Below are 27,760 nucleotides of genomic sequence, written 5' to 3'. Positions count from 1 at the left end.
AAATTTTTAAGAATTTTTTATAAATATAAGGATTTAAAAAAAAAATATGATTTTAAATATAATCGAGTTCATAGGACTAAGATCTTTCACTAATTAAATATTGGGTTATTCTTTTATGTTTAACCCATAAGAGTTGGGCTCTTCTTATAAATTGAGCTCATGATATTAAGTTTTTTCTTAAGATTAGGTCCATGTGAGATAAACTTTTCTTTTAGGTTGAGCATAGACGGATCCTAGCATATTATGAATTATGAAATAGTAAATTTTTTAACTTTCAGCAGTTTTTTAAACGTATTAAATATAAGTTTATAGATAATAATATAGTTTTTTTTAATTATTCACAATAAGTCTCTCTCACACACCCAAAACAAGGATTGAATCCAAGGAATAGCCACATAATCTAATTATACATATATATATATATATATATATATATAATACTTTGATTATAATCCGGATAATTTAAATACCTATTGTATTGATTAATTTAAATTAGAATATGGCATAAGACAATAATCTGATAAAATATTTTTTTCAGTAATGTTGGTAAGAAAAATAATACCATTAGAGATTAGATAAAGGGATAATGGCTTTGGTAAATAATGCACCCTTGTGAAATTCTTCCCGAGGGGACGTATGTTCTAAATTAGTTAAGAGATTTCCCGAGGGGACGTATGTTCTCTGTAACTTAAAGTATCTGCCAATGACAGAACTCTTAATTAGAGTGAAGAAAAGAAAAAAGAGTTAGCCTTTTCATAAATTTGTATTCGCCTCTACTATGTTTTCTCATCTAATTCAGTGATTTGAGAGTTTTAAAACTCTTCCTATTATGGAAGTTCTAAGTGATTCTTTAGGGACTCATTATCATTACTAAATAAATATAATTAATTGAAGTTCATCATATATATATATATATATATATATATATAACTTTGATTATAATCCGGATAATTTAAATACCTATTGTATTGATTAATTTAAATTAGAATATGGCATAAGACAATAATCTGATAAAATATTTTTTTCAGTAATGTTGGTAAGAAAAATAATACCATTAGAGATTAGATAAAGGTATATATATATGTATGTATGTATATATATATGTATGTATGTATATATATATGTATGTATGTATTACAATTGTTTTCAACTAATACTGCTGCCCCCACCACAAAACCAAAAAAGAAAAAAGAAAACCCTTCAACTCCTGATGGCCACCGTTTTGTTCTTGATTGTTTTTTATTCTTATACATGTAATGGTTGCATGCATAACAATTCAGGTCAGAGAAATAATTTGACTATCGTCAAGATTGGCATGCTGCATCATTTCAATGGAGCATCGTCTAGATACGTAATTACGCTTCGTTATATATATATATACACCCACCTGTGTTGCGAGGTAGTATCAAAGTTTGAAGCCTGACCACCGAAATAGATTTAATTTTCTATATATAAGAAAATATATAGTCAAACCATCTACGCAGCAGATAAGATTAAATAGATGGGCTTTCATGGAAGGGATCAAAGTAATTTACTCGGCCGATATTTAATTTATACAGTGGAAATCTATTAAGCTAGTGACTTTTCATCAAGTAAAACTAGAAAAAACTAAAGTAAAGACTATTAAATTTCTTTTTTAGCTATCCGAGAATTGGATTTTAAGGCAACGGTCAAGCACAGGGCATCAAATGCTGCTCTATAAATACTCACAACCCATTATCATCTCTCTAGCATAAAATCACAACTCAGTAGCAGAGAGGAAACATTTAATATCGTAAGAAAGTGAGAAGATCATTAAGGAAATAAAATGGCATCTGAATGTCAAGGTAATGACCAAAATTCCACAGGTTAGAAATGGCAGTCGCGTGCACGTATGCTAACTTACGAGTGTTTTAATGCAAATACTTGTGCCTTTGCAGGTAAGAGTTCATGGCCTGAGCTCCTTGGAGCACAAGCAAGGGTTGCCATAGCAACTATTGAGGCCCAGAATCCTTACGTTGACACTCAGGTTGTTTTAGAAGGAACGATTGTGACTGGAGAGTTCTCTTGCACTAGGGTTCGTGTTTGGATTGACAGAAACAGAACTGTTACTCGGGTTCCTATAATTGGTTAAGGCTCATGTGTGCTGAAACTTAGACATAAATTATCATGGATCATTCTGACAAAAAATGAAACAAGGAGTTTTAGCCTCCAATGATATTGTAATAACAGATTGTTTTATCCATGATTTATTAAAATTCAAATAAAACTGGCTTAACGCGCTTACAAATTGTCAGATTTTATTTTTAGTGTTCGTTACAATATTAATTCTCTCGTATGAGTGAAAACAGTCAGTATAGGGAGTGCAACCAGCCAACTACATCACGAGAACGCTTCTGATCTTAGGGTGTGAGGAGAATATATGATTTTATGGCTTAGATCTGATTCATGTCGTGATGTGCGTACAGTTCTGGATGTGCTTGTGGTTAGTTTTAGGGTACATATCACAGCCTTGTGGATTAAGTTTTTTGCTGTTGTTGTATTCTACATATTTTTGTTTGCATTCCTCTTTATTAGACGTTATTCTGAAAGCTTCTGATCTTAATCTCATCCAAATTAAAAGAAAAGGAAAGGAAAGCTTCATGTTTTACACAGCCTCCACTTTTTTCTTGGATATTTTACAAGCAATGGGATACCTCCATGGGTATGAAGTTAAGGAAACACTTTGGATCAATAAAGCCGGCAAGGGTCCATCTTTTCTATTCTCTCTCTTTTTTTTTTCTTTTTGCGGGGCGGAACATTAACTAGTTAGTGCTGAAGAGACTAGCTACGGCTATTTTGCTTCTGAAACAGTAGAAACTAAATCGATTGATACAGGACAGTCATTTATGAACCAATCTACCTGCTTTTTTTATGTCCTGGATGTTAGGAGATCCAAACATTCAAACACACATAAATTTACGTGGTTCGGCAACTTGCCTACTCCACGGAGCTACTGGTTTGTATTAATCAAGCTCAAAAGCAATACAAACAACAAAACAAGGAGGAGGAGAAAACTTCTCAACTCAACTCAACTCTCACCCTTAGCTCTCTCTCTGTGTTTCTCTCTATCTCGTGGTCTATCTCAGCTATCAATACATCTTCTATTTATAGCTGAGGAGGGAGATGATTGTTCAACAATGGTGGGCAAGTTAGGCACCTACCATTTGACTATAATTTCAACCATGGCTGCCACCAACCATGGCTGCCACCAAACATGGCTGCCACCGACCATGGCTGCCACCGTCCATGGCTGCCACCGTCCATTTGTGTCCACACACATAACAATCTCCCACTTGGACACAAATGGTGTTAGGTCTGTCTTTTAATCTTCAAGACCCACTGAAGCTTTACACAGCTTCAGTTTATCGAGAGTAACTCCTTTGGTTAACATGTCGGCTGGATTCTTGCTTCCACAGATCTTTTCAAGTAACAGTTGTTCATCGTCGAGCAATTGCCTGATGAAGTGATATTTGATCTGTATGTGCTTTGTTCTGGAGTGAAATGCTGGATTCTTGGCAAGGAAGATTGCACTCTGACTGTCACTATACAAAGTACCTTTTCCATGCATCTTGCCCAATTCTTGCAGGAAACTCTGTAGCCATACTATCTCTTTTGCGGACTCTGAAACTGCAACATATTCAGCTTCTGTCGTTGAAATAGCAACTATCTTTTGCAAGGTAGAACTCCAAGAAACAGCAGTGCCTCCTAGAGTGTATATATAACCTGTAGTACTCTTTCTGCTATCAACATCTCCTGCTAGATCAGCATCTACAAAGCCTTCAAGTTTCAAACCGCCAGCTGTGAAAATAAGACATGTCTCCGATGAGCCTTTTAAGTACCTCATGATCCATTTCACTGCCTCCCAATGCTGCTTTCCAGGATTGCTCATATATCGGCTTACAACTCCCACTGCATGGGCAATATCTGGTCTAGTACAGACCATGGCATACATCAAAGAGCCGATAGCTGAGGCGTATGGAATCTGGTTCATGTATCCACGTTCTAGCTCAGTTTTTGGTGACTGGTCTCTACTGAGCTTGAAATGATTCCCCAGAGGTGTACATACTGGCTTAACATTATCCATACTAAACCTACTGAGAACCTTCTTGACATACTCTGCTTGTGAAAGCTTTAGTATGCCTTTGTCTTTGTCTCTGATGATTCTCATGCCAAGTATTTGTTTAGCAGCTCCCAGATCCTTCATTTCAAACTGTTTTGATAACTGTTGCTTTAGCTTGTCAATCTCTTCCATGCTGGAACCTGCAATTAACATATCATCCACATATAGCAGTAGAATGATATAGGAGTTGTCAAAATGTTTGACATAGCAACAATGATCAGCCTGACATTTTGTGTATCCCGTACTACACATGAAGTTATCAAACTTCTTGTACCACTGTCTTGGAGCTTGCTTCAAGCCATATAGGCTCTTCTTTAGTTTGCAAACTTGACTCTCCTTTCCTGGTATTGCAAACCCCTCTGGTTGTTGCATGTAAATTTCTTCCTCCAATTCTCCATGAAGAAATGTTGTTTTTACATCTAATTGTTCAAGATGTAAATTTTCTGCAGCTACTATCCCCAGAACAACTCTGATCGTTGTAAGCTTCACAACTGGAGAAAATATCTCAGAATAGTCGATCCCTTTCTTTTGCTGAAACCCTTTTACAACAAGTCTTGCCTTGAACCGTTTGCTTCCGTCATGCTCGGTCTTTACTCTGTAGACCCACTTGTTTTGCAAGGCCTTCTTTCCTTCAGGCAGTTTGCTTAACTCCCAAGTCTTGTTCTTCAGCAATGACTCCATCTCGTCCTTCATGGCTAACTCCCACTTGCTCGAGTTTCCATCTTGTAAGGATTCTTCATAATTTAATGGTTCACCACCATCGGTCAGCAAGATATAATTCAGTAGAAGTGTGAACCGTTGTGGAGGCTTTATAGTCCTGGAAGGCCTGCGAACAGCTGGTTCACTTGGCTCTGCACTATCTTGTGTAGAAGTGATGGGTACTGAAGTGCTTGAACTGTCTTGTATGGACTCTTGAGTGGTAACATCAGGAAGCCCTTCTAATTGTATGAATTCAGATTTCTGTGGACTCGTATCTGAATCAGTTATCTCTAGTTCTGTACTTGATTTGTCTTTGTACAAAACTTTCTCGTTGAAGATCACGTTCCTGCTTCTGATAATCTTCCTGTTTTGATCATCCCAGAACCGAAATCCAAATTCTTCATCTCCATAGCCAATAAAGAAACATTTCTTTGATTTGGCATCCAGCTTGTTGCGAGCATCAGAGTCTACATGCACATAGGAAACACACCCAAAGACTTTTAGGTGAGCAAGCTGTACTTCTTTTCCTCTCCAGACTTCCTCGGGCAGTCTGAACTCCAAAGGTACTGATGGTCCACGGTTGATCAAGTAAACTGCAGTATGAACTGCATCAGCCCAGAATGTTTGAGGTAGCCCATAATGCAACCTCATGCTTCTAGCTAGTTCATTGATGGTCCGATTCATCCGTTCAGCAATACCATTCTGTTGTGGTGTGCCTGGAACTGTCTTTTCCATTCTGATACTGTTGACAGCGCAATACTCCTTGAAACCTCCATCAATGTATTCTCCTCCATTATCAGATCGTAAGCATTTCAGCTTCAAGCCTGATTCAGTCTCAACCATAGCCTTCCATTTCTTGAATGTGTCAAACACATCAGATTTATTTTTCAGAAAGTAGACCCATACCTTTCTGCTAAAGTCATCAATAAAAGTGACATAGTACCGAGAACCGCCAAGAGATGCTACTGGAGCTGGTCCCCATAAATCTGTGTGCACCAGTTCTAGTTTTCTTGGTCTTAAGGTCCTGCCAACCTTTAAGAAACTGAGCTTCTTCTGTTTTCCGAGAACACAGCTTTCACAAATGTCTAGATCAACATTTTTTAATTCTGGCAGCTTTCCCTTTGACTGAAGTATCTTCATCCCCTTTTGACTCATATGGCCGAGTCTGCAATGCCATAGTTGTGCCTGATTTTCTGCTTCAGTAGAGGCAATTATATCTGCTGATCTTGTGGTCATATACAGAGTGCCAGTTTTCTTTCCACGAGCCAAAACCATTGCTCCCTTTGATACCTTCCACATTCCTCCAGAGAAAAGGATTGAATGGCCACTATCATCAAGTTGTCCGACCGAGATCAACTTCTTCTTTAGTTTAGGAACATGCCTTACATTTTGCAAGTTCCATGTAGATCCATTCATTGTCTTGATTTGCACATCTCCTATACCCACAATATCCAATGCTTGTCCATCGGCCAGATAGACTACCCCATAATTTCCAGCAGTGTAATTTTGCATCATTTCATGGTGTGGAGTACAGTGAAATGAAGCTCCAAAATCAAGAACCCAATCATCAATAGGACTATGTACTGCAAGGATCAAAGCATCTTGTACCTCATCTGTAGTGGCATTTGCAGAATCAGCTTCAGGTTTCTTTGGTTTTGTGCAACTCCTCATAAAATGGCCAGGTTTGCCACAATTCCAACATTCAACCTGCTTCCGGGGTCCAAACTTGCTTTTGCTTCTATACCTGGATTTTGATCTGCCTCTGGATAAGCCTCTGTCTTGTCTCCTTCCTCGAGTGTTGATGTTGAAAGCTGAACCTGAACTTGAGCTTTCACCCGAGTCTTTTCTTCGTACTTCTTCAGCTAAAATCAGGTCTCGGATATCATCATACTTTAATTTGGATTTTCCAGCTGAGTTGCTTACGGCTGTTCTCATACCTTCCCAACTGCTTGGAAGTGAAGCTAGCAAAATAAGTGCTCGGATCTCATCATCAAACTCAATTTCAACGGATGACAATTGATTTGTGATGGTGTTGAAATTATTAAGATGCTGTGTAACAGAGGTGCTTTCTGTCATCTTCAGGTTGAACAGCTTCTTCATCAAGTGCACTTTGTTATTTGCTGATGGCTTCTCATACATCCCAGACAAGGCTTCCATCAATCTTGCTGTGGATTTCTCTTTTGTAACATTATGAGCAACTCTTCTTGACAATGATAGCCGGATAATGCCCAAGACTTGTCTATCAAGAATTTGCCAATCTTCTTCTGACATGTTTTCTGGCTTGCTCCCCAACAGAGGAAGATGAAGTTTCTTCCCATATAGATAATCTTCAATTTGCATTTTCCAATATCCAAAATCAGTTCCATCAAATTTTTCAATTCCTGCAGCCTTTATTTCATCAGCCATTTTTACTCTTTCTTGGATTTGAATCTCAAAAATCTGACCTTACAGATGTGTCCGGAATGGCCAAAAATGCTGGAAACGACACTGAGATCACCTAAATCGGACTTCGGATGGCTCCGATTTAAACAATCAAAAAATTGAGATAACTGGACGCTGCAGATGAAGCCACGTGGCAGGAGGAATAGTCTCTGCGCCACACCGGATCAAAACCCAGTTATGCTGACGTGGCAGACACGTAGGCAATGTGGGGTCCACCCCAATCTGACGTGGCAGATCCGAGGAGATTTTCTGGACGTGGCGGATGACGTGGCGGGTTGACCGGTCAAAATGCTGATGTGGCAGGGTGCGCGACTGCTGACTGTGCCGGACGGCTGACGTGGCGGCTGACGTGGCAATGTCAATTTGCAGGAAACGGCGAGGAAGACGCGTGAAGCGCGTACTGCGCGTCTGTGCGCGTGGACAGTACTGGTGGTGGCGCGTGCAGGCGCGTGCGGGCAGGCAGGACGTCGGATTTTCGCCGGGTTTTCACCAGTGGATTCCTCTAGTCGTCCTCTTCACGGTGGTATGTTCAAAAACACGTTTTGAGAACTTTGATTTTTGAGTTTGGATCAAACACCCTCTTTTTTCAAGAACTTTCAAGAACAAGCTCTGATACCAGTTGTTAGGAGATCCAAACATTCAAACACACATAAATTTACATGGTTCGGCAACTTGCCTACTCCACGGAGCTACTGGTTTGTATTAATCAAGCTCAAAAGCAATACAAACAACAAAACAAGGAGGAGGAGACAAACTTCTCAACTCAACTCGACTCTCACCCTTAGCTCTCTCTCTGTGTTTCTCTCTATCTCGTGGTCTATCTCAGCTATCAGTGCACCTTCTATTTATAGCTGAGGAGGGAGATGATTGTTCAACAATGGTGGGCAAGTTAGGCACCTACCATTTGACTATGACTTCAACCATGGCTGCCACCAAACATGGCTGCCACCGACCATGGTTGTCACCGTCCATTTGTGTCCACACACATAACACTGGAGACTCATGGATGCTACTAATTAAAGATGCCTTAATGTTTGATTTCAAGTTATCTTGAGTTCTTGTTAGCTGGTCGTGCATGAGTGCTGGGAGGAGGATGGGTGTGATAAAAGATCAAAAATAATAATGCAAAATCAAAAAGTCATTAACAAAAAGAAATTTGGGACGAAATTATATTTTTTATTAAGTGTTTCTCTTTAATATTTCTTAGTTATTCTCAAATTCTAGATAATTAAAAAAATTAAACTAATATAAAAAAAATTATAATTTAAACATGAATGATATTATAATGACTGAATCAGTTGATCGATTCAATCTATCTTAACCGGTTTACTGATTCCTTTGTTTTTCTAGAACAAAGAGGACATTTCCTGCTGTCAATTGCGTGATTGTACTGCATGGATTTTTATTTTTTATATGAAATACGAGAATTGTACCTGTTGAGAATGTTCAACTCATCGAATGCTCGTAGCTGACTTTAAAATCCAGTATCAACCCCGGAAATTAATTACCAGAGGTCGTATGAATGCAATCTCATGCCTCATAAGGTATATGAAAAGAAGCTGCCAGTTCATATCCACGTATAGAAAGAGAAATTAAGAACAAAGCAGACAAACTTTCTCTGGGCTTTATTAATGGCCAAAACGCTTTGGTCTCTTGATTTTTATTTTTTTTATAAGCCAGATATGAAAATGAAGACAACAAAATAGAGATAGGATCCATTTGGAGAGAAAAAAAGAAAACAATCTGCGGAATCATAAGAAATAAAATGTTAAAGGCAGAAAAGGCAAAGTGCAGCAGAACATAATTAAAACTCCTGGAGCTGCAGAGACTGGGCTCCTGATTGTTTGTTATTCTTATGTGATGATCACTAACTTAGATTTTTCTTATTTCTTATTAATTCCGAGAATAATTCTATTAATTAATTTTCCCTATTGATTCCCATGAGTAGACTGCAAGCTAGCATAAACCATCTACTCGATAAGATCAGCTGAACATTGAATCAGTCAGAGTAAAATGCTTCATCGGCAGATATGGTTGAAGATTTGACAATATTCACCAGAACTAACAAAGAAAGGTTCAGAATATACATATTCAATATATTGTGGACTACTTCTTTGCTTCTTTTTTTTTCTTTTATTATTATTATGGAAGACTATTTATGTATTGTTGAAATTACATAAGATTAAACAGAGGAAAAACATAGGAGATTGCTTCTCACCTTGAAAAACGTGGAAAAGTGGCGATGGCTGAAATTTCTGCAACGGTCAAGCATGCGAACAAGCCGTTCAATGCCGCTCAACTAGAAAACTTTCTGCCTTGCGTTCAAACTGTGTCATGAGGTTCTCTTCACTTCCATTCTATTCTTATTCCTTGTAGGTTTTCTTCAAGCTTATTATCATCGGGCCGGTCTGCTGAAATGCTCAAGAAAAGTCAGCTCAGTATATTTACCGATGTTCGAAAGGATATATTAATGGATTTCAATGTCAAGTGTGAATCTTATTCCATTTTGGCGATAAGGTTGATTAAGTTTAAGTGCCTAAACGTTGAATTAGTCAGAGTGATGAAATGTATGATCAGTGGAAGTGTTTAAGATTTTGATTGCTCTGATCTACTAAAACTGAAGGAAAAACCAACAACTATACACACACACACAATTATGCATCAGTTAATTTTAAGTATGCTGATTTATGAGAATTATATTTCCCACAGCTATAGCCTAAGGTATGAACTTAGATGGCAGAAGTGGGGTCACAGAACCATCAAGTCAATCTCTTAATAAGAAATCCGGCGCAAGATTTCACCTAGAAAATCGTTGACAGCATGGGAAGTCCAATTTATCTTCTAGCTGTAGAGGATTGAATTTTCAAGCAATAATGGCTAGAAAATCAGAAATGGTCAAGTCAAGCTAGCTATCGAATGCAACACTATAAATACCTATTGCAATCTCAAATACAATCACAACAAAACAGCAGAAAGAGATAACGTAACAGAGTACCGAAGAGCATTAGACCAATACTACAATGGCATCAGAATGTCAAGGTAATTAATTATGAATGAAATTCTATGGCTTAGAATTAACGTGTGGCAACTGCACGTATATATGTGCAGTGTGTGTTTTAATGCAAATATTGGTGCCTTGAATTTTGCAGGTAAGAGTTCATGGCCAGAGCTCCTTGGAGCACAAGCAAGGGTTGCGATAGCCACTATTGAAACGGAGAATCCTTATGTTGACACTCAGGTTGTGTTAGAAGGAACGATTGTGACTGGAGAGTTCTCTTGCACTAGGGTTCGTGTTTGGATTGACAGGAACAGAATTGTTACTCGGGTTCCTATGATTGGTTGAAGGCTCATGCATGCTGATTATCATTCTGCTGGATCTTACGAAATAAAGAGTTTCTAGTCCTCCCTTGGTGCTTGTTTTATTTTACTAAATAAGAGATCTTGTTTTCCATGCATTATTCTGTAATTGTGTTACAATTTCAATAAGACTGGTTTAATACTGTTATATGTGTTTAGTTTTCCTTACAATTACTCTCTCTTTGGACAAGAACAACATGGGATTAGTGCCATTAATCATAATAATTAACGGTTTGTGCCTGATGAGCCATCATTAATCACAATACTGTTATATGTGTTTAGTAATTAGCATGAAGCCCTCTAATATTAGTTGATTAAGTCAGTAAATCACCTCATTGAAAAAAATACTATAATATGGAAAAAAGAAGTTCAAGGAGTAAGCAAGAGAAAATTAAAAACCTTTCTGGCCTTTTGCAGCTCAAGTTCAATTTATTGTATTTTTATTTATTTAAAAAAAAAAACCCAAACTTGTCTTTCCGGATGCTCAATTTCGATTCAGTTAAATTACAACTCTGATTCAGTTATGGTAGTGCTTTTGAAGATTAAGCTATTAAAGAGTATATTTGTTGCTGTATTCAAAAAAAAAAAATTGAAATTTATTATTTTTTTAATTAATTTTTTTATTTTGAATTTTTTTAATATGCTGATGTCAAAATAAATTTTTAAAAAATAAAAAAATATTTTAATGTATTTCAAAACAAAAAATATTTTAAAAAATAATTAATACTACAATTTCAAACATTTTTTTTTTGAATTCGAGTAAACTCTATTTTCCAGAAAGCGTATTTTGTGGATTCAGATGAGTAAGTAAAACCCCGGCTGTCCTAGACTCTTACAAGAGATGTATGACCTAGCCATCACACTATGTTCCGTGAAAACTTCAAACGTTACATTTACCTAACTAACATATACTAAAATGCCTTGTCATTTCACTTTAACAATGAAATGCTTTTTTTCACTTTAATTCTCATAGTTTTTGATAATTTTTTTTAATTTTAAACAAAGTTTTTTTATTTCATTATTTAACATTGATTTACTAGATATTCAACTTCAGAATTTATTTTAATGTTTTTTTTATAAAATTATATCAGTCTCATAAGATGACAAGTTCTGCAAGTTAGTTGTATTGACAAAGGTTATTTTATTTTATTTTTTAAGTTTTATTTTCTCAACTTTATTTTTTAATATTAAGTTGACTGAAAATTGAACTTCATGATTTTTTTTTCTTTTTATGAGATATCTCGTGATCCAAATCGTGAATTTTGCAAGTTAATCAAGTTAACTTGGTTTTTTTTTTTTTACGTTTTGTTTTTCAAATTCCTTCTTGACATTGAGTTGATTAAGAATTTGATTTTTTATTTTTTATTTATTTTCTTTCTAGTTAACTTGGTGTCTTGACCTGGGTTTAATAGATGAAATTGGGTTAACTCGGATTTTTTTTGTTTTTTTTAATATTCTTTTCAATTTAACACTTCGACGTTTGATTAATTAGAAATTATAGGATTAACACAGTCTTGTAACTTGAGTCCTAAATTAGATTAGTTAACTTGGATTTTTTATTATTTTTTAATTGATTTTTTTAGTTTCATTCTTTAGCATTTGATTGAGAATTAAATTTTATAATTTGTTTTAATTTATATTTTATAAGGTTATCACAATTTCATGATCCAAATCAAAGGTTTTCATTAATTTTATCATTCAATATTAAATTAATTAAAAATTAATTATTATAGTTTGTTTCGATTTACTTTCAATGAAGTTGTTTTGGTTTTATAACTCAAGTTTAAAAGATTAATTTAGATTATTTTATTTTCATTTTCATCCTTTAACATTGAATTGATTAAGAATTAGATTTATAGTCTCATAATTTGGATAATAAATTTAACGAGTTAATCCAAATCTATATAATATATTATTATTTTAATATTTTAAAAAACATGTTATCTTGGCTTTTTTAGTCAAAAAATATTTTTATCAGGAATTCAGAGTATCTTTAAACTTTTTAAGTCAACAAGGTTATAATAGTTAAATCCTTATATAATTTTATTTTATTTTTATTTAAAAACACATTAACAACATTTAAATACTATTTTTTCATTTTAAAAAAAATTGATACATAGCATGGCACATACAATAATCTAGTTTGCACAACTAAACAAAAAAAATACAAGGGATGCTCAATGTTTTTAAATGTATTTTCTTCAATTTTTTTAGAATTTTTATATCATTTTAATATGATAATATTAAAAATATTTTTTAAAAAATATTTTAATATATTTTAAAATAAAAATCATTTTTAAAGACAATTACCACCACAGATACCAAACATCACCTCAATTGATGTTTTGCCTTAATCCCTCAATGCGTGTTAGAACTTAGGAATTGAGATGTGGTGAGTTTAAGATTTTTGTAGCTACAATTCTTTTAAAACACAAACCACAAATCGCTAAAAGCTAAAAATATATATTTGCTATTTTATAGGTTCTACCAAAAAACTCAAACTCATTTCGATCTCAAACACACCCTATAAAAGATTCATGCTTCCCACCAAAGGGATGTCGTGAAAAAGTATTTTTGAGTTTATTATAGGAACAGTCAGCTAACAAGGAAATGCTCCAGAATCACAAAATTAGGACGATCAAAACCATGCCGAAGGTTAATTAATATAATCAATACCACCCGTTTATTTGCTGTCAAAGGCGCAGAAAATAACGAGTAATTTTTTTTGCTGGTGCTCAGCAAAATATGAGCTCTACACTCAACTTCACTGATGTTTACACAGACCAAAAAACAGGTTCAAGAAAATCTCTAAAGACCGGTAAAAACTACTATATGATTTACTTGGCCCATCAACATCTTCCACCTAGCTACATCAGGGCCAAAAGAACCTCCAGCTTCAAGACAAAACATGGCCACCATACCTCAGAGGAATAAGTGCTGATATTCCCCATTTGCAAGCTGACACAGCTGATTGTAGTTATATGTATCTGCCAACAAAATGTGAAGAGACTTTTAGAAGCACATTAAGTTCATGGAATGGCTAACCTAATAATGTCAAAAAATTAGTTTATTCAACTGGCCAAAATACCATGCTATTCCCACTATTGCTAATCACAACTTGCATATCGGCAGAGGGGGAATAGAGAGATGCACTAAAAAACTGATCCCAGAACATATTCTAACAAACATTGAAGAAATGAGAAATAAAAAAAGCAGCATAAACCTCCATACAGATAGTGTTATCTGCGACACTCAAGCTAGGATTAGTCATGAGATATAAAAATCAATAAAAACTGCGCCAAATCTTGTTTCAGAAGTCAGATGCTTGTCCTTAATGAACATTGTAGCTACTACAAAAGGTACTAGCCTTGATAGAACTTCAAGCGGCCAAAAGATCAGCTGGTGAATATAAAACAGCATTGAGAAGCCACCGCCCACTAGAATGACATTCCTATACAGACAAACTTAACTACACTAGATCTGTTCACTTAAGCATTTTTAATAATTCAAGGGAAATCTATAGGTAGAAGAGAAAATAATCCGTGTCTGCTCGATTGGCCCACTTGATACTCTCAAGTAGAAGCAACAAAACCCAATATATTTTAAGAAAGGCAACACAACAGAAAGAAATTTAACGAAAAAGCAAAATGCCATACCAAATGCATCCCCAAAGTTGGTCCATATCTCAGCCTGGATTGATTTTTCACTGTCAGCAATGCCAATAACCTCAACAAAATTTGTAAGAGGAGCAGATGGCGGAGAGCCTTTTACAACAAGCTGGAGATCATCCGGGGATTTTCCAACTACTGCTCCACGATCAGCTCCCACAACTTGAATCACAGTCCGGACCCTCTTTCGAACATGCATCGGCAAAAGTGCCCCGTTGACAAAAATCGCAGGTTTTGATGTATCCATAACCTATCAAAAACTAAAGAGTAATATTATTTTATCCAAATGAAAACATCACATCCTCACAATTTTCTCAGATTATATTTCATTGAAAATAGGCTTAAAACTGCTATTAAACTCAATTTTAAAATCCAAATCTCTAAATTGCCCAAACAATACTAATGCATCTCATTCAAGATAATCACATTAATCACTCACATCAAGCCTTGAATTAAACAATTACATATAAAAATTTGCAATTAAGCTTTGATAAAAATACTCATTTTAATTCACGCATGTAACCAGCAGATTTATGACATAAGAAATAAATATTGAGGAAAAAAAATTGTAAAGCTAAAGAAGCTAGGACTTACACGGGTGTAGAGAGAAAATAGGATGTGTTTGGTAGCTGAGAAACCTAGGGATTAAATGATCGGTTTAGTTTGCAATTTTCCTGCGTTTAATCTCGCCAAAACCCAAAGGAGAGTGAAAAGAAATTTAGGGTTAGAGCAGGACTGAAATGGGAGACGGAAAGGCCGCAGAGAAAAAAAGAGAAGCGCGGGGTTTTTATTGTTTTAGTTTTCAGATGGCGCTCAATAGTTGATGAAACCTGAAAGGGTGTATCTGTCATTAGAAAAGGCGTTTAGAATTGTTATAATTATTGATTTTTAGAGTATTTTTTATTTTAAAATATATTAATATAATTTTTTTAAAAAAATTACAATAATACATTAAAATAATTTTAAAATATAAAATTAAAAAAATAATAAATTTTCAACTGGCGAGAATCCCAAGTGAACACTAAATATGTATGATCTTATACAGTATACAAAGAAAATTGAAAATTTATCATCATTTTAAAAAAAAAAATTAAGATTACATATTGCTAGAAATAAATAATTTAGTCCCTTTCCTTTTTAAAATTATAATTATATTTATGTCTGTCTATAACTTCATGCCTTTTTATTTAGAAGAAAAGAAGAATTGGTCCCTCTATGTTTGATTATATACTAATTTAAACTCTTTTATATTTGTATTAATACCAATTTTGTATTTTTCATTAAGATCGGGACAATATAAGAGTTTGAGTTATTTAAAAAAAAAACCCTATCTTTTTGAAATAAAATAAAATTTCAAAAAAAAAACAAAATCAGTTTGAATCCCCAAACCTTGGTTCTCATTCTCTCTTGTAGCTCCAAATGAATCTCTCATAAAACAAGATAAGTACTTTCAAAACCTTCATTTGCATAACGAGACTCCTTTTTTTTTTAGTCCATTAGCCTGCATCTCAATTTTTTACCCAAGTTATGTAGCGGGGATAATCATTTTCTTTTAATTTTAAAAAAATATAAATATATTAACAAGTAAAAGATTTGATGAATATTAGAAAAGGTGTTTTTTAAATACTTGAATGGTGATATATATTGACAATATATATTTTTTAAAAAAATATTAAAATAGTGGGACATTAGCCTACCATGAATAAATTTTAAGATCATAATTGGATTTATAAGATGATGATAACTACATGAAATTAAATTAAAACAAAATAAAAAGCTCAATTCTTATTAAGCAAGTATCAAAAAAAAATTAAAAAAACCTAACAAAATTAAATTAAGTAAACATATATTGGTAGCTTGCGTTGCACCGGGCAAATCTTTCTTAATGCAAAAATAAAAAAAGTTAAAGTGATGCTACAGTTTCAAAAAAAAAGAAGAAAAACAATGAGATTCTAGTTATTGAGTCATCTCAATTGATTCAGTAATATTAAAAATATTTTAATTTAATAATATAAAAAATAAAATAAACCCAGATGATTCTATTAAATCTAAACGAATCATCCAAATTTATAATTTATAAAATTCTAAACTTTTGCTCCATCAAGAAACCTAATTTCTAACAAAATTAATGTTAAAAAATAAAATTAGAATAGTCAATCAATCAAAAAAAATTTCAAAATTTAAAAAATAGTAAAAAAAGGAAATGAAGATTGTAAAAAAAATATTTTTAAAAATAATAACAATTAAAAAACAGCAATCGAAACAATATGAACCATGTTTGAAATATAAAAAAAATTGAAGGACGATAAATTTAAAAACAGTTTTCAAATTAAAGTAATTTATTCAGATAAAAAAATATTGCAATAAAAAAAACAATTACTAAATTTAAAAGAAAAATAAATTAAATAGTTACAATAAAGTTTTTTAGGGGCAGCGTATAATTTGAGAAGAAGAAAGAAAAAAAATAAAATTATAACCGATGTCAAACCAATATAAATCACAACACACGTGTCATCTAAAAAGATAGATATTATCAAAACAAATAAAAAAAATATTAAAAAAAATCTTTTTTCTAGCCACCATCGTCACATATGTCACTTGAAGATGGTGGGACAAATCACACTTTGATACATACATTATATGCGTCGATTTTTTCTAATATTAATTTAAATATAAATTATCTCTTATCCCATTTGATGAGATATATATATATATATATATAAAAAACGTGAAAATACAAAACAAATCCTCAAAAAATTTTGAATCTCAATATAACATGGTAATTTGATTATGCTTTGAAAAGTGGAATTTAAAAAAAAAACTTTATATAAAAAAATGTTTTTTTAAAGATATTTAAATTATTTTAATGTAAAAAAAGCAAATATACAATGCTGCTCCTAATCAATCTAGAATGATTGATAGTCCCCATAAATAGACTCTTTTACCCTCAAAAGCCAATTCATTAATTTTTTTTTATTAAGAACAAAGATGCAATCTTATTATTTCTCATTAATTTTTTTGATTGGGAACAAAGATGCAATTCATTATTTCCAATTCATAATGAATTACATATATTATCTACACTATTTTTTCCATAACAATTAGGTTATGTGAAAAAGTTGATTGTTGAACTGAAAATATAAAGACTGCATAGCACATAAAAACATAACAAAAAATATTTTTTCTTTTCCAATTTTAATTTTCTATTCCTTTTTTTTTAATGAAAAATCATAAACTTGTTCATTTCTTACTGTTTCATTTAATATTTTTCAACTACAATTATAAACTAAATTGAATAAACTTAAACTTTATGACTAAATTACAAATCTCTTATCTTCTGCCTCGAGTAACAAATTAAAGAACATCTTCGGGTCAATTGGATTATAACCATAATAAATAATAGATGCATCAAGTCAATCATATGTTTCCTCTTGTATTTTACATTGGAATAAAACCAAAACACGAAAACAAAATAAATCTGGATTGATATAGACATAATTTGATCCTTTAAAAAAAGGGCCAAAATTGTACAAGCAAGGTAAATAATACCTTTAAAACTACTTATGGAGTCGCCATTTACCTAATGAGAATTATCATCTTTTAATCCCTGTGAGTTTTCAGTAACCAAACATGGGTTTTAAATAAATAAAAACTAAATAAATCTAAATTCCAAAAGGAATTGAAGTGGAGGGGAAAGGGAAATGGATACTGCAAAGATAATCTTCAATGATATCGAGGTTTTAACCTATTCCACTTCTCTCAACTGCCTGTGAAGATAAAGCTTCAAAATCGTATGATCTTTTGTACTCTCTCAACATTTTTATTTCAACTTCACGATAAACCCTCCAAATTCCTTCACTTTCTCCACGTTTCCCAGGAGAAAACCTGCTTAAAACTGCTGCTTCTGATCTGGATTTTCTTTTTATTTTGCAAAGCTTCTCACTTCCCTCTCTATTATTTCTTGTGTGTGTGGTACATCTGATTCTCTTGCAAAAAAATGGCATTTGGGTCTCAGCTGGCTGTTGATTTTGAAGATGGAGAGAATGTCAACACTCGAATCATTAGGGAAAAGGTTTCATCTTTGAAATCAACTTTCATGTCTAGGCACTTCACTGAAGTGGAAGAGTTTTTGGTGTCCATGGTAGAAAATTTGGAGCTTGAGATCAAGTCACTAAAAAAAGAAAAGGAATTGATTGAAGAAAGAGCTCAAATTCAGAGATTAGAGAAGTTGAAAGTTGAGGGTGAACTAAGGGAGTGCACAAGAGAGTGTTTGCAGTTAAAGAAAGAACGAGATGGGTTTAATGAGACAGTGAAAATTATTTCAGAAGTTGAAAGGATAATGAAAGAGCTCAAAGAGGAAAATCGTGACTTGAAGGGTGAAAAGTTGAAGGCAGAGACCGAAACTGATTTCTACAAGCGAAAGTTTGAGGATTTGGAGATGTTGTTGTTGCTTTTAAAGAAAGATGTCATTTTGAAGCCTGAGGAGCCTATAAGCAATGTTGGGGTTCCTGGAGAGTTTGTGGGAGCGAAGGGCGTTGTAGATGAGAATGTTAAGTGTGATGAAAATGCTGTTAATCTGAAGACTAAGATGTTTGCCACCGATTGTAATGATAATGTTGTTATTGAGGCAAAAGGGGTTCCTAGTTGTTACACGCCGAGGGGAATTGTTGATTTGGGTGCTCGGGGTTTGAGGTGTGATGGGGGTTCCGGTGAGGGTTCGGGAAAGAACGGTCTGATTGAAAATGAAAAGGGTGGTGAAGGAAGTGGTAATACGAAAGCAAAAATGGGTTTTGTGGATAGCCATGGGAACATGGTTTTAGGAGCAAATGGAGGTTCTAGTAGCAATTTGCTGGAGAATGGAGATGGAATCGTGGGTGGTGCTTCAGGTATTGCTAGATCCTTTAGTTTTTTATGTTATCACATGCATTAATTAAACTGATTGTGTCTATGAATTTGTTACTAATGTTTTGTTTAATTGGGGCAATAGGTGCTTTGATAGGAAGAAATCAGTTTAATGCATGTCATATGAGAGAGACCATTTCTTTTTTTCCCAATATGTGATTTTTGCTAAATTTCTCTGCTGCTTCTGTGGAAGACATGGCCAGATATTGATAATGAGGTTTTTCCATTCCAGGTGGAGGACCACCTCCATTAAAAGAAATTATAGAGCTTGCGGACAGTGACGATGACTCATCATCATGTGCAATTTCGAGTAGAAACGAATTGGCAATGGAAGGATGTCAGTATGAAGCAGATTTAGTTCAGGGAGTTGTCGAAAATGAGACCAAATTGCTCAAACGAAAACGCGCATCTTCTTCAAATTCCAAGGACAGCCATGGTAGTAGCAATGAACAGAAGGCAACAAAACGCAAAGGGTTGTTTGAAGGCCCTGATAGTCTTCCTGTCAATCATCGCTCAGCAACAACCATGTTTTCTGAAAGTAACAAGGGTCGAAATGTTTCAACTCCATCAAGGCAGGGTGAAACAATTTTGACGCAACTTGAGGAGAAAATCACGGCTGAATGTTATTCCCGAAATCAGAGGAATGAGCATGTCTTGGATAGGCTTCTTCTTGATTCTGATAGTGACGATAGTTCCAGTTCCTCTGATTCAGAGGATTTGGATTTTTCATTTGACTTCTCTGCCATGACAAAACTCTTCGCAAGCAAGGAGAAACAGGAGTTGAATGGCAGTCGTCATGTAGAAAGCTAGCAGCATCTGCCAGTGATTTTATGTGATAAAATCATATGATATTCTTAATTGGAAGTAAAAATTGCTCTGTTAATCACCCTGGATGCACATCATTGTAAGCCTTGGAGACCCTTTGTATAGATTAATCTTTTCTGGTCTTACAGTGAGGAGTGAGCTTGTCTTGGATAGGCTTCTTCTTGATTCTGATAGTGACGATAGTTCCAGTTCCTCTGATTCAGAGGATTTGGATTTTTCATTTGACTTCTCTGCCATGACAAAACTCTTCGCAAGCAAGGAGAAACAGGAGTTGAATGGCAGTCGTCATGTAGAAAGCTAGCAGCATCTGCCAGTGATTTTATGTGATAAAATCATATGATATTCTTAATTGGAAGTAAAAATTGCTCTGTTAATCACCCTGGATACGCATCATTGGAAGCCTTGGAGACCCTTTGTATAGATTAATCTTTTCTTGTCTTTCAGTGAGGGAAGGGGGAAGAGGCCGCTCTGAAACTCAGCTTGGCGGGAGTCAGACCCGCAGCCTGTCGCATGATGTGGGGGGTGGCTACTTGCTGCCACTAAGCCAAGTGTCTATTGACGGATCGATCAATCAATCAATCAATATATGATTGAATAACATGTGTCGTCACTTTTATTCAACCTCTACTACCAGCCAACGAGCTCAGCTATGTTATTAATCTTTGGATGATTCACAATGAACCACAATAAGATAGGCAAGCACGACTGCATTGTCATGTTAACCAGGCATGTCGCGCGTATTGTTGATCAGTCAATCGAACAACTCTACCTGCATGAAGGCCCCGGAACTATAACAGTATAGAATGTTGACGTTTTGAGCATCAGCAAACCTAGTAGCCCTGATGGTCGCTGGTTTTGTGCCAATGCTTGTATCAACCACCAACAATAACAATATCTTTGTGTTCACTCTGATTGGTGGCCAAATAAATGCGCCAGAAACTATGCTGAGCTTTACTAATTATGAAAGAAATGGGCAAAACTCAACAATGAGGAATCCACGGGTCAACCAAGCCCAGCGTATGCTAAATGCTTTTCTAATAGACTATTTCAACCTTGTCTAGTAATTGTGTATTCCTGATAAGTTATAGATAGCTGTTGTCTAACCTCCCACCCCCTCAACTTAACAAACTAAAAAAGAAAAAAGACAAAAAAGAAGCTTGGATGCGTGATTGGTTCTGTTCCTCCATGGATATACATGCATGATGACATCATGATGGTAATTGTTGCGAATCTTGGTGTTGTAGTAAAAATAATATGTGCTGAATTTGATCACAGAAACTGCTGCAATGTGGGATAATCTAGCAGATCCAGCGATGGTTTCAGCAGCATCCTATTATGAATGCACATTGATCTGTTCAACTTATGCAATGCCTTCAAATCACAAGCCCAGTTAATGTCTGGGAGCTGTGGTGGCTGCCCAAGAGAGACGGAGTCAGCTCCTCAAGTTTTCCATCATCTAAAAGCAATACTCGTTTAGCCATTAAAACTGTTTCCAACCGGTGGGCAATGACAAGCACCTATCACCATATAAACTAGTGGTTCAGTACACGTTCAAGCCATCAAACACACACACACACACACACATTTGAAAGCATTATTCATAAACGAGCCCCTCAAAAAAATGGTAGTTATGACTTTCTGCCTGCCTTTCAAGAGCGATACCCTCCTTATCTTGAACACAATTTAATGGCTTCATGTTGAATTCTTGCCTCTCCCATATATCTCAGCTAGTGAAACTAGTTTGAATTTGAATTAAAATGAGGCAGACACCAGAAATTTAGTTGCATTTCGTTGGAACCATCAAACTCCATGAGCAAATTGAAAAAAGATTATGGACTTCTCATCTACAATAGGAAGTATCTTTAACAGGTGGGGTTGGCTAAGTGTCGTGGACACATTTATCTAAGCACTAATGGCACAAGGCCTGATTTAGAATAACCTTTGCTCAACCAGATTCTCCTCCTCATCCATACCTCAAAAAATAAAATTATATTAACAAAACACACGTTGGCTGATAGAATGAGTACTTGTCCTTACAGTATGGTTTTCCATTAAACGTTCAACAGCTTGTCTCACCAGCAATTCAGACCTGCTATCTAGAGCAGAAGTTGCTTCATCCAAAATAAGTATAGAGGAATCCTGGTAGAGTGCTCTTGCAATAGCTAGTCTGCACATTTAAGGAAGCTTTAGGGTTGGAGTCTTCCACTCTCAGCTAGATATATCAGCCAACCACCAATTCCCTCAAACAAAAACAATAATGGAAACACGAGTTTAGATGGAAGATTTCACCTTTGCTTCTGGCCTCCACTTAAACTTGAACCCCTGGGCCCAATATTTGTTTGGTACCCTCTGGGAAGCTTTCTAATAAATTCATCAGCATTTGCAGTTTGTGCTGCCAGCTCAACCTTCTCCATGTCTATTTTTGTCATTATATCTCTATATCCAATGTTTTCAGCAACTGTTCCTGAAAAAAGACTCTAAAGCATATACAAAAGACTAGATCAAGAACCACCAGGAGTTTTCTCCATGTTTCATGATGTGTGTATAATAACAGTATTTCTGACAACATTTTGACTGCCAACCATCAAGAGAGCTGTTGGACATTATACACAATAATTAACAAGATAAACTTCAAACTTCCAAGTTTTAGCTATATATATACTGACAACAATAGTAACATATATATATATATATATATATAAGTGAACCAATTATCTGATTGATTAGGAATAGACAGTTTCACCATGGAAATTAAGTAAGCTTTTCATTTTCTAGAACAAAGGTAAAACAAGAAACAATTAAAAATGAAGTAGATGAATGGAAACAAAATCAAGCAGCTCCAGCTTGAAAAAAGACCCATCTCAAACGATTGGGTATTATGAATGAACTCTTTCTCAAATTTCAATTGAATGAGAATTTAGGGAGCTGAATCAAAGGCCTTGAACACAAGGGCTTACACTCTCTCCCCCTTCTTTTTCCTTCGCTTTCTTTTTCTTTGCAGAGTCCAAAAACAGAAATCAAACATAAAAGGAAATTCAAAATCTTACTATATCCTGAGAAACCAGACCAACATGCCTCCTCAAGCTTTCCAACTGGATGTTTTGGATATTTTGGTTATCAACAAGTATGCAACCTGTTAACATGAAAAGATTAGCTAAGCAGACACTTTTAAAAGGAACAGAGAGTTTCAAAGTTCAAACATTTGACTATAAATTGACCACATTTTTCAAGGAACATGTAAAAATTGTATATCCAGATGGCTCACCATGTAAAGGATCATAGAGACGGAGAAGCATTTTAATTAGGGTTGTCTTTCCTCCTCCAGATGGCCCAACAAGAGCTACTGTCTCTCCAGCTTTGATATGAAGGTTCAATCCGTTCAATACAAGAGGGCTATTTTCCCCATATCTAAATGAGATATCACAAAATTTAACATCTCCCGAGACATGGTCCAAATCCACAGCATCTGATTTTTCAGTCACCTATATTCAAGAATGATTAATTTGCAACTACAAGATGATAAATCATGACAGGCAAGTATTCAGGGGGCTGAGCCAGGATTCTTTTCTTGGAGGGGCCAGTGTTAATATAGGGGAAAGAAAATAGTCACTATCTTGGCATAGGTTCAATATCTAAGATAAATCCAAACACCAGAAAAGCATGTCATCGCTAGAAGAACCATCCCCACTGGATAGAACATGTAACCCAATTAGAGTATAAGCAAGTGTATGTTACTTCAACATATATAGAAATCATTCTCTCCTTTTATGTTGTGCTTCCTGCTCTTCCATTGAGTAGAAAATCATTTGTTGCCATGCAATCAGGAATTTATTAATAATTGCCAAATGACTGAAAATGATGACATTTATGTCAAATCTCTCTCCGAGTATAGAAAATCACAGCTTAGTATGTACAAAAGCAATTCATCTGCAGATAAGGAGAAAAAGGAGGAAGTATGTGCTGCAGAATCTAAAAGACATGATATATAAAGTTTTTGACAATAACTACAGTTTCGATGAAGTTCTGACTTACCTTAGATATAAACCTGGTCAAATCAAACAAGCGTTCAATAGCTGGTTCTCCTTGTTTCCACTCATTGTATGCTTTTCCAACATCCTGTATGATGCTTTAGATTTATTACTTAAGCCAAATCTTGATTGGCTAAAACAAAAGGCACCGACTATTTCTTTTACAATAAACAAAGTTCATAGCATGCAACAGCTTTTTTTTTTTCTAGATAAGTAATTATGGTTATTGGCACTGGGGCCGCAGTCCAGGACACCCTCCAAATCCAGGATGCTGTGTGCATTTCTGGGTGGTTAAATTAATAAAAGGCAAGTCAAAGGTAACATCATATGAGGGAGAGAGGGGAAGACAACAACAAAATCAAGGAAGATGCTAGTAAAATCCCTCCTATTTCTCATAGAATCGAAAGATAATGTGATTAGATGATGTTACCTGGATTGGCTCAACCACAAAAATCAATGAGGTTACAAAAGAAACCATGCTACAACCATCAAAACAACCACTTGAAACCACCATTGATCCAACACAAAGGATGGATAATGCTCCAAAGTATATAATCTGTACAATTTGAGGGATAAAAGCCTTCATTTTCCTTTTGGCAAGAAGAGTAGATAGGTCAGCATAAGCAAGCCTTTCAAACCTCGCAATCTCACAAAACTCTGCATTGCTTGCTTTCACAAAAAGAATTGCCGGGAGAACCTAATATATATAAAATAAATAAATATATCATTTAACGATAAACAACAGGGTAAGGGCTAAGACCAAAGCACATGCATAATTATATGTCAAAAACAGATTAAGTGCAAGTGTGTCTGCACCAGGGGGCAGGGGGGTCCATCTATATCCAACTCGTTTGGTAGATTACCACAAATGTAAAAGGTGGGACTGATAAGGAATAAACATAAGCATAGGGTATGAGAAATCCAAAAACTATGACATGCATTGCAACATAAAGGAATTTTGGGCATCATACAAGTTTCAAAACTTTACCTCGTTAAGGTAGGCTGAAAGAGCTGAAATACTAAGCTGCGCCTTCTTAGATATCTTCCGAAGCCTGGTTCCAAGGTATGCAATAGCAAGAGCTGTGCAAGGAATCACCTATAACATTGCAGAAAAAATTCCAGACCCTAGATGAAGAAGAATAATCTGAGCATAATCAGATATGTTGAAGCTGCTTTATCCCTTACCATAGCTGAGATCAAGGAAAGAGCAGGGCTAATAACCAACATCTGTGAGGCCATTGCTGATAACTGCAGGGCACTGGGCACAATGGTCTGTGATACAAATTGAACTCATCATTGAGAATCAAAGCAAAAATGAGTACACTTTGTGTGCAAGGTTTATCTTGAGGCTTTATTCCAAAACAATGAAATTAAAAACAAGACATGTATAGATGCAAAATCACAACGCGTTCCTCCACAAGGACACACCACCGAGCACAAAACAAGAGGTTAAATATACTCAATAAAGACAAGCGCATGATTAGCCGTTTTTAATCTACCCACTAATAGAGAACTCTCATTTTCCTATCCAGTAACTCCTTGCCAGTGTGCACAAAATTGAGTCTTAAAAGCAATCATACGAAGACTAACATTATATACCTGTAATCGATTGTCAAAGAAAAAACACATAAAATCAATTAACTTTCATGAAGGGAAAAACTTTTCCTTCAGTATATTATTAAGCAATTAACTCCCTACTCTTGTTCACACAAAAATAAACAATCACTCACATTGAGAAGCGCATAGAGAGTGTCGGCGACATCAGCAGCCTCAGCAGTGATCCTATACGCCACATCCCCAGAAGAAACAGCACCTCCTCCTTCAAAAAACCCCAATTCTCTCTCCAAAACCCTCTCAAAAACAAAAACTCTAATCTTATAACTGGCATTCAATGCAGCCTCCCACAAGAGTGCATGCTGGCCATAAGTAGCAATCAACTTAGCCAAAAACAAACCAGCCAGCACCAACCCGTCATTTCTCAGCGTAACCCCATCAATTTTACCAATACTAGAGGAGAATTGACCAAATTTAGGCACAAGTTGGGATAAAGAAAGGACAGAGAGTAGACTGCAAAGCCAACCAAGTAGGATTGGCTTATACTGAGAAAAAATAAAGGGTTTTATAATGGAAAGAGGATCAAACGGTTCGTTAGTGTTCCCTTGTTGCTGTTGTTTATGGGGGCCTATTTGAAGCTGTTGCCTTTGTTGCGGGGCGATAGAAGAAAAGAGAGAGAAGGTGGAATAGAGGGGCTTAAGGAGGGTTTTTGAAGGGAGTTTGAGAGTAGGGTTTGTTAGCTTTAAGGGTTTTGAAGGGAACGGGGTTCGGCGTCGGGATTGCAGATTCTTCATGTGGAGAGGAGAAGGGAATGAAGACGAAGAAGGAGAGGGTTTTAGTTGAAATTGAAGAAGAGACATCCTCTCTGTATCTCTCTGTTTTTTTTTTAATCTTTTGCTTAGAGGGAAAAGACAGAGGTTTTTATTTATTTATATATATATATATATATATGACGAAGACGAAGAATAAATAAACAAGTTAGCCATTTGGTAAGAGAGTTTGAAATGAAAGGAAGCTGGCAGGTGGCCGATAACAGCGAGGACACGTTACGCCTTACGTCTTGTTGTGTCACCGGAGAACAACCCTCTCTACTCGCCCTTAGGAAGGCACATTCTAGCCTTGGTCTCGTTCATTTCTTTTTCTTTTTTCTTTGATAAATAAATAAAAAAATAAATATCTTGGCAAGAATCTTTTAATTTTTATGCACCGTTGTTTTATTTATTTCGGTTCTTATTTAAAGCTGAAAAAAATAAAAACAAAAACAAAAACAAAAACAAACATGTGTATAATAAACGACTATTGACATGAAGGGAGGCCACTATGGGTTTTCTAGGGTTGAAATATACCTATTTATTTATTTATTTGAAAGAAAGTGGAATAGAAATAGAAATAGAAATATGATTCCTTCCAATAATTCTATTTATTTTTTCTTAGAAGCATTTTATTATATCCATAGAAAATGGGTGGTTTGTCTAATTTAATATAAAGTATCTTATTTTTCTGTGGTGAAATTCCTTTCTTAGAAAATTATAACCATTATTATTATTAATAATAAATCAAAGGTTTCTTTTTGAAGGATGGCTGATAATGCCAACTGCCAACTTCTCTACACGAAAACTTAACATCCAACCATTCAGAAGCATATAGGTAAACAAGATAAATGACCTCTAGTATGCTATTGTTCGTTCCAAGTTTTTTTTTTAATGTAATTTATTTTTTTATTTGTATTGCGAAGAACTATAATTGAGCATTGTATTTTATTAATTTTAAAACATTTTAACTTAATTTTTTATTTAATTTAAATTATTTAAAAATTATTCTTGCATGACCTAGTTGATTGGACGATCTAAAAATAATTTAAAATACAAGTAAAACATGGTTTGATTTAAAAAATATATTTAAGATGATATTTAAAAAAAATATTGAGATGATAATTCATTAGGTTGACTCGGGTTTCATAAATTAACCCGTCAAACTAGTTATTTAGATCAGTTTAATAATTTTCTCATAAATTATTTTTTACTTAATTATATGATAAAAAATAAATACTTACAAAATTGAGCACTAACCAATTTTTTTAACATTTATTTGAAACAACGATAAATCTATAGAAAGCATACTAAAATAAATTATGAAACTCGATT

General features: G+C 34.8%; 3 protein-coding genes and 1 long non-coding RNA gene across 5 annotated transcripts; 2 read left to right on the top strand and 2 right to left on the bottom strand.

The window, feature by feature from the left end:
- The first annotated feature begins 10,232 nt into the window (after nucleotides 1–10,232).
- Nucleotides 10,233–10,789, top strand: LOC105110767 (uncharacterized). The gene is made up of 2 exons (XR_839525.1): nucleotides 10,233–10,321; nucleotides 10,432–10,789. It is a non-coding gene; the product is annotated as an uncharacterized LOC105110767 (long non-coding RNA).
- A 2,482-nt stretch (nucleotides 10,790–13,271) lies between these two features.
- LOC105110766 (replication protein A 14 kDa subunit A-like) lies at nucleotides 13,272–15,114 on the bottom strand. Of its 2 annotated transcripts, none has more exons than XM_011005925.1 (3): nucleotides 14,902–15,114; nucleotides 14,296–14,567; nucleotides 13,272–13,626 (listed from the first exon to the last, which is right to left on the bottom strand). In XM_011005925.1, exons 2-3 carry the CDS (start codon nucleotides 14,552–14,554, stop codon nucleotides 13,562–13,564), a joined length of 324 nt encoding a protein of 107 aa, XP_011004227.1. In that variant the 5' UTR covers nucleotides 14,555–14,567; nucleotides 14,902–15,114; the 3' UTR covers nucleotides 13,272–13,561. The 2 variants fall into 2 exon arrangements, with proteins under 2 accessions (XP_011004227.1, XP_011004226.1); XM_011005924.1 differs by having other exon boundaries at nucleotides 14,296–14,557; nucleotides 14,902–15,113.
- A 2,888-nt stretch (nucleotides 15,115–18,002) lies between these two features.
- On the top strand, nucleotides 18,003–20,411 carry LOC105110763 (dentin sialophosphoprotein-like). Its single transcript, XM_011005922.1, has 2 exons — nucleotides 18,003–19,193; nucleotides 19,442–20,411. The coding sequence occupies exons 1-2, from the start codon at nucleotides 18,305–18,307 to the stop codon at nucleotides 20,017–20,019; spliced, it is 1,467 nt and encodes a 488-aa protein (XP_011004224.1). The 5' UTR covers nucleotides 18,003–18,304; the 3' UTR covers nucleotides 20,020–20,411.
- Nucleotides 20,412–20,962: 551 nt separating this feature from the next.
- On the bottom strand, nucleotides 20,963–26,687 carry ABCB29 (ABC2 homolog 12). Its single transcript, XM_011005923.1, has 11 exons — nucleotides 26,665–26,687; nucleotides 25,793–26,512; nucleotides 25,248–25,334; nucleotides 25,051–25,158; nucleotides 24,493–24,759; nucleotides 24,067–24,150; nucleotides 23,300–23,516; nucleotides 23,082–23,167; nucleotides 22,324–22,511; nucleotides 22,072–22,201; nucleotides 20,963–21,551 (listed from the first exon to the last, which is right to left on the bottom strand). The coding sequence occupies exons 2-11, from the start codon at nucleotides 26,474–26,476 to the stop codon at nucleotides 21,408–21,410; spliced, it is 1,995 nt and encodes a 664-aa protein (XP_011004225.1). The 5' UTR covers nucleotides 26,477–26,512; nucleotides 26,665–26,687; the 3' UTR covers nucleotides 20,963–21,407.
- Nucleotides 26,688–27,760: the final 1,073 nt, after the last annotated feature.

This window comes from Populus euphratica, unplaced genomic scaffold (genome assembly GCF_000495115.2).
Source record: "Populus euphratica unplaced genomic scaffold, PopEup_1.0 scaffold262.1, whole genome shotgun sequence".
NCBI lineage: Eukaryota > Viridiplantae > Streptophyta > Magnoliopsida > Malpighiales > Salicaceae > Populus > Populus euphratica.
The sequence above is the reverse complement of the archived record's forward strand: the minus strand, read 5'-3'. Positions and strand labels throughout refer to the sequence as shown.